The sequence below is a fragment of the Pinus tabuliformis genome, chromosome 6, assembly GCF_031772625.1.
Source record: "Pinus tabuliformis cultivar Carrire ecotype Pingquan chromosome 6, CPIR1, whole genome shotgun sequence".
Lineage (NCBI taxonomy): Eukaryota > Viridiplantae > Streptophyta > Pinopsida > Pinales > Pinaceae > Pinus > Pinus tabuliformis.
Genome location: NC_142292.1, coordinates 667,540,041 through 667,550,081, shown reverse-complemented (window position 1 = coordinate 667,550,081; position 10,041 = coordinate 667,540,041). Strand labels below are relative to the sequence as shown.

The following is a 10,041-nucleotide window of genomic DNA, read 5'->3' as shown; positions in this document are numbered from 1 at the left end:
GCCCAACTAAGATATGTGGACAAGGGAAAGGGGTGTGTTAGTGCCTTGTGGACCTAGAGAAGGAAAATGATGAAATAAGGCTTGTAATGTGCGGAGGGGGGTGAAAAATGTGGAACAGGAAAATGGACCCGTTTCCCAAGTAGTGCCCTTCTTAAAACCATAGGTCAATAGGGGAGATCCCACATGGCTAGGATTGAGGATTAGCCCCCCATTTAAGGCGAGGGAATAAAATCATAGTTAGCCCTTCCTTCTTCCAAGTCACCAAATAATTCATGCCCAAGATGCCCAAGAAAGACAAGCATAAGCACTCGATCGCACAATGAAAAACATGCCTTTTGGTTGGATTTCCCGCCTTCTACCATATGCTGTCGATAGATGGGTGAGGGGACATATGATTAATCCAGAGAGTGGAGATCAAATGGCACAATATATTGGCTACATCTGTAGCTGTCGGCTATAGAGATACTAGGAGAGAAGTTCTCCTATGGGGTCACCCACTTTTGGTGGGTAACATGTGCTTGATTAGTTCTAATCCAAAGTGTTAAGGACAAGGTTTTTTGATCTAATCTTGGTTTGAGTGGGAGCTTGTGCATAATGAAAACAAGGAAATGGCAAACATGTCACGATTTGAAATGGAGAGTGAGCTTGAAGCATGTGTCCTCTCCTTGGAACTTGAATGGAGAAGTATGGATCTGTGGCCGGATCTTTAGATATGTTGGATATGTAATGAGTACACAAAGGATGGTAGATGAAGAAGTACTCAGTTAAGGAGTGCTTGATTAAGCTCATTGTATTTGGAGCATAGAGAGATGTCGGTAAATAAATAGGTATATCCTTCTTGCATCATTTTCTCAGGCATATAGAGGTAAGATAAGTACTTGGTTTATGTAGTTGTATTTGGACTAGGAGAGATGTTGGCAATGAAATAGTCATAGGTTGATGTTTCACAACATCACATGCTCAGGCATACAATTCTAATCTATTTTATGGAGTTGCATTTTATCGAATCTGTAAATGGACATATGTTTGTAAGACCTATTCATGTATGTCTACCCCTCGTGTGATGGTTCACCTATGTAAAGTCTAGATGTAGATTTAGGTGATAGAGGGCATGTTATATTCCCAGATACCTAAACTTCAAGGGGGGTAGGTGTTCATCCCAAGTCAAGTTTAGTAAAGGGGAATGTTGAGTTAATCTTGATTAAGTCCTAAAGTAATTAGGACAACCTCGATACAAGTAATGATGGCCTTTTATGGACCCATGGTATTACATATAATGAAGCCTAATTAATGGCTTGGAATACTCCATCGTAAGATGACTCATATTGGTTTGTTGAGGTCTGGATGGCCGATGTAGTCTTGAGTGCGTGATGTAGCATGATGTAGGCCAAAAAAGAACGAACTTGATGTGCATTACTTTTGTTAAAAGCATAACTCTGTAAGTGTATTGTAACCATTGATAAGGAATACATTGAGATTGCTTTGGAGTGTAGAGTTTTTGTTTTGAATGTGTTTTCACCAAGATATCTTGTTATCTTATGGTTTATTGTTTATTTTATTTATTGCAATTGTTATGTTCCAAGTTTCTGCACATTCTTCTCTCATGGATTAGTGTAGGAAGTGTGTTCCACACCTCAGCATCATGGCATAATAGCCATGGCAGATACATTTGCCATGGCAATAATTTTGGGAAAATCATCTAAATTGTTTCAGCCCCCAGCAGCAAGGTATCATCGGCGAAGAGGACGTGGTTGATGTTCTTTACCCCTTTTGCAATGCACAGGCCAACGATGTCTTGATCTTGCTATTTTTTTTCTAAATAGATGCTGAGGACATAAGCCTGTAGCACGAATAGGAGGGGTGAGAGGGGACACCCTTGCCTCAGCCCTCTAGAGGCTTTGAAAAACTCAGCAGCCCTACCGTTCACCAGGGGGGCAATCCAAGGTTCCGAAATACAGGCTCTAATCCACTTGATGAAACTTTGACCAAACCCTAGTTTGTGCAACACATCAAATAAAAAACTATGTCTAACACGATCAAAAGCATTTGCTAGATCTAGTTTAATAACCATACCTTTTTCCTTTCGGTGAAGGCTGGAATGAATCGCCTCTTGGACCAGAACGAAGTTGTCCACAAGCTATCTGCCATGAATAAATCCACCTTGGTTCTCCGGGATGATTTTGGGGAGAATTTTATTCAACCTGTTAGCTATCACTTTGGTTATCACTTTGTACCTAATATTGCATAAGGAGATTGGGCGAAATCTGCTGAAAGAGTTTGCCCCTTTTTCTTTAGGGATGAGAGCGAGAAAAGCTGAATTTGTGCAACCTCCAATTTTCTTACATTCTTGGGATTTCTGGATCATTTTGAAGAACTCCTTCTCGACAATCTGCCAACAGGTCTAGAGAAATCTAGGAGTAAATCCGTCCGGTCCCGAGGTTTTATCGGGGTCCATTGCGAAGAGGTCCTCCTTGACTTCATTTTTATTGATTTTGTCTTCAAGTGCCTGGTTCATTCTGGAAATGATGAGGCTGGGGACATCATCCAGCAAAATATCGTTTTGACCAGCCTCTATGTCTTCCCTATAAAGCTTCTCAAAATGCTCTAAGGTTGCCTTTTTTATGCTGGCAAAATCCTTCAGGGTGCAGTTATCTTCTTGTATTTCAGAGATGGAATTGTGGCCTTTCCTGGCTTGGGCTTGTTTATGGAAAAAGGAGGAGTTTCTGTCACCAGATTTGAGCCAAAGACTCTTGGACTTGAGCCTCCAGTATTCTTCTTTTGCCAGACAGGCCTTGTGGAAATTTTGCTGAAGCTGGAACTCCTTTTCCAATTCATCTTTAGTAATTTCAGTTGCTTCTAGATGGAGATGCTGATTTTCTAGAGCGCTTTGAATTTTTTTCCTTTCAGCAGCAAGGTTGGGCAAGGTCTTAGCCCAATTTTTCAGCATGGCTTTTACCCTTCTAAGTTTTTCCTCCCAAACAAAAAAAGTGGAGCCCTTGACTGGATCTTTCCAGCAGTCTTTGACCTTTTCCATGAAGTCTGCCTCTTTGGTCCAGAGTGAGCTGAATCTGAACGATATAGGCCCCAGATCCTTGGGGGTAAGTAGCTCTAGACTAATGGGCTTGTGGTCTGAAACACTGCTGTGAAGAATGCACATTCTAGCCTCTAATCCAAGAAGTAGGAAGGAACTTTGAACCAAAAATCTATCAAGTCTTGCCGCTATGTAACCCGAACCAACTCTCTTGTTTGACCAAGTGAACTTACCTGTAATCAGCTTAATGTCTATCAGATCCCATTCCTGCATGAGGTCTTCGCTAATTCTCTTGCCGGATCCCTAACGATACTGCCTCCGCTTTTTTCTGACGAGAGGAGGGTGAGGTTGATATCTCCTGCTATGATTATATTTTCTAGATTCTCTAGATCTGCCAGGCTTTTTATGGAGTCCCAGCATGTTTTTTTTCACCTGCATTGTTAGAAGCATATACATTGAACATGCAAATAATTTCCCTAGATTCTAAATGCTGCACTTTTGAAAAAATCCAATGAGTATTCAGGGACTCAGAGATTAATGAGAACTTATTAGGATTCCAGAGCGACCCAAGTCCTCCCGAAGCTCCACGGGCAGAGGTTGCATGCATTCCGTCTTTATTCCAAATTTTTTTTCTTGTTTGGAAGAAAGCGGAATCCTCCAATTTAGTCTCCTGGATGAGAAGGATGTCCAAGGCTTCCCGTCTTATTAAATTGTTCATTACTTCTTCCTTGGCTTTGGTGCCCATTCCCCTACAATTCCAGGAGACTATCTTCATCATTTATATTTGCTGGGTGGGCTCCTTTGGAACCCTGGGCTTCATTCCTCGTCGTCTTCGGGGTTTTTGCCAGTAGTTTCTCGAGTGTTGGCTGACTGCCCTGAAGTTTGTCTTTATAGGTTTCTTGATCTCTTTTATCCTTTGCAGACTTGCGTCCTCTTGTGGATCTTTTGGGTGATGATTGCGAGTCTCCTATTTCTCCTTCTTCCTCTGACTCCTCTGATTCCTGTGTTTCCTCCTCCTCTTCTGAAATCTTCCCTTTGGATCTCTCTGTTCCGCTTTTGGATGAGGGGGAGGCTTTAGATGGAGTAACCTCCTTTGGAATCCCTGCATCCTGAGAGATCATGATTGCCGATCCAAGGATCTCAAATTTATTTCCTTGGTTTCCGTGGGGGGTTTCTGAGCAGGACCCGACTGTGGGGCTTGGCATTCACGTTTGCATTCTTCTTATGCGAGGTTTTGGAGCGCTTTGCCTGGTTCCATCCCTCATCCTGCCCTTTTTCTTCCACACCATTGGACGGACAATCTTTGGAGAAATGTCCATAGACGTGGCACTTTTGGCATTTAAACAGAAGCTGCTCATAATCCAGTTTATGTATATGAGTCCAGGGGCCTATGACTATTTTGATGGCTTCTGGTAGTCCAATCTCCAGATCTACCTCCACGCAAATTCTGGCACAGTCGTACTGATCTTTGCTGTTCACCTTGTCTATAAATTTTCCAAGGGTATTACCTATGTGCTTCAGAGAATCCCAATTCCAACAGTGTACTGGGAGGTTGGGGAGTCTCACCCATAACGAGACAGCTGTAGGCACATCCACTGCCAGATCGAAGTCTGGCGTCCATTTATTCAAATACAGGCCTTGGGGCCCCATGAAGTAAGGGCCATTCCGAAAGATGAGATCTTTGTCCTCTTTTGCAGTAAACTCGAACAAAAAGTATCCTCTCCCGAGGAAGAATGAGGTTACCTTGCCTTTAATCAAAGGTGCCCAGTTCCTAGCAACCCAGTTCTTTGTGGCTTTTGGGGAAGGCCAGAGACCAGTAAACTGGCCAACAAGGGCACGATTTTCCAGAGATAGAGCTACTTGGATTGGTCCTTCTGGCGGAAGGGCGATCTCAGGGATATCCTCTAGCTTCTTCACAAACTTTGCAGCGTCTGTGATCTTCTTCTTTGGCAAAGAGGCCAACAAAGATTTGAATGCCTTAGCGGCAGAGGGTGGAGGAGGGGAGGGAGGCCCCTGTGGGGGAGTCTGCGCCTCCATGCCGATCAAGATTGGGAGCCCCAGCCAGGGAAAATGGCCACGGCTAGCAGACCCAGCTAGGCCGGCCGCAGTATGCAGCAGAGCCCTCGGCGGACGCGCTCGCAGGCTTCAGATTGCACAGAATGCGGATCTCGCAGGTTGCAGAGCTCACTTAATTATAGAAATATTATTTATCATATATTATTATTATTATAAATATCTTATAATATATTATATAATATTATAACCATGCTTATAAATGTAAAATCTCAAAAATTAAAATTTTAAAAATAAAAAGATGTTTAAGACACAAAAATGGTAACACTTTCGTTTTTTTAAACCAATTTTATTAAGGTAGAGAATAGACTTTAAAAGAAAATTTAAACCTTCTACAACCTCAGAAAATCATAGTAATTTACATTGTTTTATAAACTATATGTTCACTTAGAAATCACATTAATTTACATTTGTTCATAAACTATATGTTCACTTAAAAATGCATTTTCCTTGGCCTCAAAAACAAATTCGATGAAACCAATTTGCTACATTCATCCTTCACATATGGGATATGAAAACCTTCATCTTAGATCTCTCTGATCTATACACTATTTCAACAAATTGTACAATAGTAATTTACAGTGAACATGATTGTAAAATCAATCACAATTCTTGTGGCGGGTTGTAACAAATGGACAATGTGAAAATATAAGGCCATCGCATTTTTAGGTTACACAAAATGTTTTTAAGGTTGGAGTTGATCACATTAATTTGTAAATGGGCAAGTTGGTTAAATTTTGTGAGATGAATAAAAAAACCAATTTATCCATTATTCAAATTATAAATTATGATATTAAATCCTAAATTTATTAATATAATTTTTTATTTGTATATTTTAATATTTAATTTTTAGAAACCAATTTATTTGTATTTCATTTAAATTACTATTAATTTAAGTTTATTAATACTTATAATTACATTAATAATAATATAAATATAAATATCAGAATTTGATAATTAATAACAAAGGCCAAAGAAGCAACAAAGAGGAGGCTCACGGCTCACTTAAGAATAACTTTTGGCCAAGCGAAGGATGCAATAAAGAGGAGGCTCATAGCTCACTTAAGAATAACTTTTGACCAAGCGAAGGATTCAGTAAAGAGGCTCATGTCTCACTTAAAAATAACTCAAGAATAACTTGGAATATTTTTTCCATGTTGAAATTTTTATTGAATTTCCTTATGTAGTTTGTTGCAATAAAGTTTGTATTAAGGAATTCTCTAAAATCATTTTAGTTTAAAGCTTAGAAAACATGTCAATTTTGGCAACTGGATAAATTGTTGAGTAAACAATATTTCATACACATTCACTGGCCTTATGCATTCTCTACAACTTTTTGTATGTTGTGATGATGATATCTTCATTTTGTCTTTTGTTATGTTAGTGTTGTTGATATTTATTGTTATGTACTTTCTACAACTTTTTGTATGTTGTGATGATGATATCTTCATTTTGTCTTTTGTTATGTGAGTGTTGTTGATATTTATTGCTATATAACTTTTAAGAGTGTACAATGTTTAAATATGCATGTAGCTATCTATTTTGGTTTTGTGTGCCTTATTTTGACGTGCTAAGAACTATATACTCAATCTTGTAGCATGGGTTTATATGAACTTTCATATATTTTACTTTTTGCACTATGGTAAAAGTATCTACATTGAATGGCATTTTCCTTTCTTAACATTTTAGAATTTCTTGGTCCTTGATTATAAGATGGTTTACCCTAGCATGAAATTACTTGAAGGCTCTATGTTTGATTCCAAGACATTTTCTCTTTCTTGAGTTGGTCTTAGTTTTATTAAATTATCTTTTTTATTGTTGAAGGTGTTTTGTCTCCATTTGGAATAATAATTAATCTAATAATGCTTGCAAGTCTTCTACACCTACTTCCAATATGTTGAATGAGACTCTAGCCTGACATTGAGCTATACTTAGTTAATTTAGTTATATTTCCACTCATTTCTCCATCTTCTTTCTGTACTCTGCCCCTTCCTTCGACTACTTCAAATCTTCTTCTAGGGCTAGTTTGGTTATTCAAATAGTCATTTCTCCATATTTTTCTAGTACTCTGCCCATTCCTTCAACTACTTCAAATCTTCTTCTAGGGCTACTTAGGATATTCAGACAGCCTCTAAGTGTTGCTCAGAAGATTGATCTGTGATTTTCCTACTCTTCTCGAGATCTGAATTCACCGCATTTAACTTATGTAAGGCTTCATTTTCCTTGATATTAACATGCTCCAATTGTTCTGTAATTTTCCTACTCTTCTCGAGATCTGAATTCACCTCATTTAACTTCTGCAAGGCTTCCTTTTCCTTGATATTAACATGCTCCACCTAGGCAAGGACCTTTTCTATTCTTTTACTTGCATGTTCTTCGGCCTCTTATTCTTTCTTTTATAGCAAATCATACCCTTCTTTTGTAATTGACACAAAATTGTCATCTGATTTCTTAGATGAACTAGAAGAGGATCTTTGAAAATAGAAATTTCCATATTAGCATTTTGTGCATCTTCTTTTGATTCAACGATCTTAGCTTCAACTTCTTCAAGGGAATCTAATAATTTAGTTGCTTTTTCTTTGGCTATGTTAACCTCAACTTCTGTGCATTAGACAACTTCAACTCAATATCCTTGACATTGGTCAATTCTTTCTTCAACAATTGAACCTCTTCATTAGCCTTACTTGCCATTGCAAATGCTTATTTGGCTTCAAATTCCTATTTTTCAGCAATAGCATCCTTTTCATCCTCAACCATTGAACATGATGCATATGCCAAATCGAGAGCCTCTTTCAGAAAACATATCTCTGCAAACAATTCCTCTTGCTTTTTTGGCATTGGCCTTTGAAGCATTGACTATTTCCATGCCCTATTTAGCCGCGATGTCCTTACAATCCATCGTAATGGAGAGGTTTTTCTCCACCCGTTGAAGCTCTTGATGTGCAAATTGCAAGGAAACCGTATCAAAAGCACATTGTCTCTACATAGCTTCAAGTTCAAACTGTCGGCCTTGATCCCTCTTTTGAGCAGCCTCTTTGATCCCTCTTCTAAGTAGCCTCAATGGTGTCCTGCTCAAGCTCATCAGTCGACAACTTCTCACTCTTAGATTTCTTTAGTGCTCTCTTCCGAACCACACGAGACTCACTCAATCTCACATTGGCTTCATCTAAAGGCAAGTAAAGGCATTCCCCTTTGAAATGAATTTCCCTCTTGCTTTGTTGTCTTCGATATTGTCCATTGATTTGATGTTAGACGATTCAGATGTCCTCCACCGTTGGATCCACATCTTGTTTAAATTGTTAACCGAATCCTTCATTTACTTAATTTATGACAGTTGTTTAACTGACTCCTTCATTTACTTAATTTATGACCATTGTAATATGATCCTAGACACGTGCGTCCACTTCACTGCTCATCACGTGATGTTCGGTTGAATAGGAAGGATCATCCAAAGTGATCCAACTGTAGGAAGGCTTAGGGTTTGCGGGAAAAGGGTATGCTACTATTGTTTCAAACTCTTTTTTTTCTATTTGGGTTTTTCTTTGCCGCCACTCTGCTGTGAGAGGAAAATCGCCTATGACCATGGCTGATCCCAATTTAGCCTTCAATGACTCTATATGACTTATTCGTGGTTTGTTTAGTTTGAATGATTCCCAATTCTAACTCTGATATTTGAATGGCGAACAAAAGAAAACAAGTAATCTCTAACTCTATTTGGTTTTTGGTTGTTAAATTTTGCTTATATTGCACTGGATTATCTTCCTATGTTTTTTCTTCAATCTTCTCTGTGGTAGGTTTGTTATCCACAGGAAATGGTCTCGGGGTTATAGTTTTCATCCGCTTTCATTCTGAGCCAACTTAGGGTATGGCAAGGTTAGCTACCTCATACCCCACCAATTAGTGTTTTTTGAATTATTTTGTATGGGTTTGTTCCTTTTGAATTCTGATTTTTGGTTCAATTTTGTTTATATTGTACTGGATTCTTCTCTTATGATTTTCTTTTTCAAGTTTTTTTTGGCTGTTATCCACAGGCAATGGTTCCGGGGTTAGATAGTTTCCAATAAGGTTACCCTCAACTCATTAAAAATTTGGGGATTTTACGGTTAACTAATTTCACTTTTACTGTGACCAGTCTCTGTTAGCACAAGTTAACTAACAAGTTAAGAAAGAAAACTGAACAGACAAGTTAAGAAAGAAAACTTAACAGAATCTACCTCAGTGAGGAATAAACATTCCTCTCACTTTGTATCTTTAAAGGAGTCCTGCTCTTCTCCATTGGTTGTTAAAATCTGATTATGGATGAATTTATTTCAAAGCAGGTATGATTTATTTGAATTTATTTTAAAGCAGGTATGATTTATGTGAAGAGTGTGAAGAGGAACTGCAAAGAAGACATCCCTTTGACAGGTGGAAAGCTTTTCCACCCATTATGGACTCAGCTTTCCCCGTTATTACTTATTCCTACAGAAGATTCTCACTACTTTCAACTTTCCTCGGTTATTTCTTAATTCCTACAAAGGATTCTCAATATTTTCCAGTTTTCCCTTTATGACTTCCACAGCAGAATTTTTCCCATTTATTATTTGTTACTTAATTTCTTATTTATTATTTATTACTTAATTCCCACACACGATTCTGAATAATTTCCTTCTGTTGCCCGGGTCTGAATAATTTCCTTCTGTTGCCCGGGTTTGTTTAGGGAGCAAATTATTGTATATCAATGTTGGGATGACTTTCATTCTTTTATTGTTTTTATTTATTACTTAATTCTCACAGACGATTCTGAATATTTTCCTTTTGTTGCCCGGGTTTGTTTAGGGAGCAAATTAGTGTATATGAATGTTGGGATGACTTTCATTCTTCTATTGTTTTTATATATTCTGATAGTTTCACTCTGTGCTAATTTTTGTTTTTATATATTTGGATGGTTTCACTCT

At 38.2% G+C, this 10,041-nt stretch overlaps 2 protein-coding genes across 2 annotated transcripts; both read right to left on the bottom strand.

Moving 5' to 3' along the window:
- Window positions 1-2,401: 2,401 nt before the first annotated feature.
- LOC149260384 (uncharacterized) lies at window positions 2,402-3,157 on the bottom strand. The gene has a single exon (XM_089458620.1). It carries the CDS (start codon window positions 3,155-3,157, stop codon window positions 2,402-2,404), a length of 756 nt encoding a protein of 251 aa, XP_089314746.1.
- A 1,020-nt stretch (window positions 3,158-4,177) lies between these two features.
- LOC149260383 (uncharacterized) lies at window positions 4,178-5,068 on the bottom strand. Its single transcript, XM_089458608.1, has one exon. It carries the CDS (start codon window positions 5,066-5,068, stop codon window positions 4,178-4,180), a length of 891 nt encoding a protein of 296 aa, XP_089314734.1.
- Between the last annotated feature and the right edge of the window lie 4,973 nt (window positions 5,069-10,041).

Coding starts and splice junctions, on each gene's coding strand:
- LOC149260384 (XM_089458620.1), bottom strand. CDS start 3,157: ATGTGCATTCTTCACAGCAGTGTTTCAGACCACAAGCCCATTAGTCTA.
- LOC149260383 (XM_089458608.1), bottom strand. CDS start 5,068: ATGGAGGCGCAGACTCCCCCACAGGGGCCTCCCTCCCCTCCTCCACCC.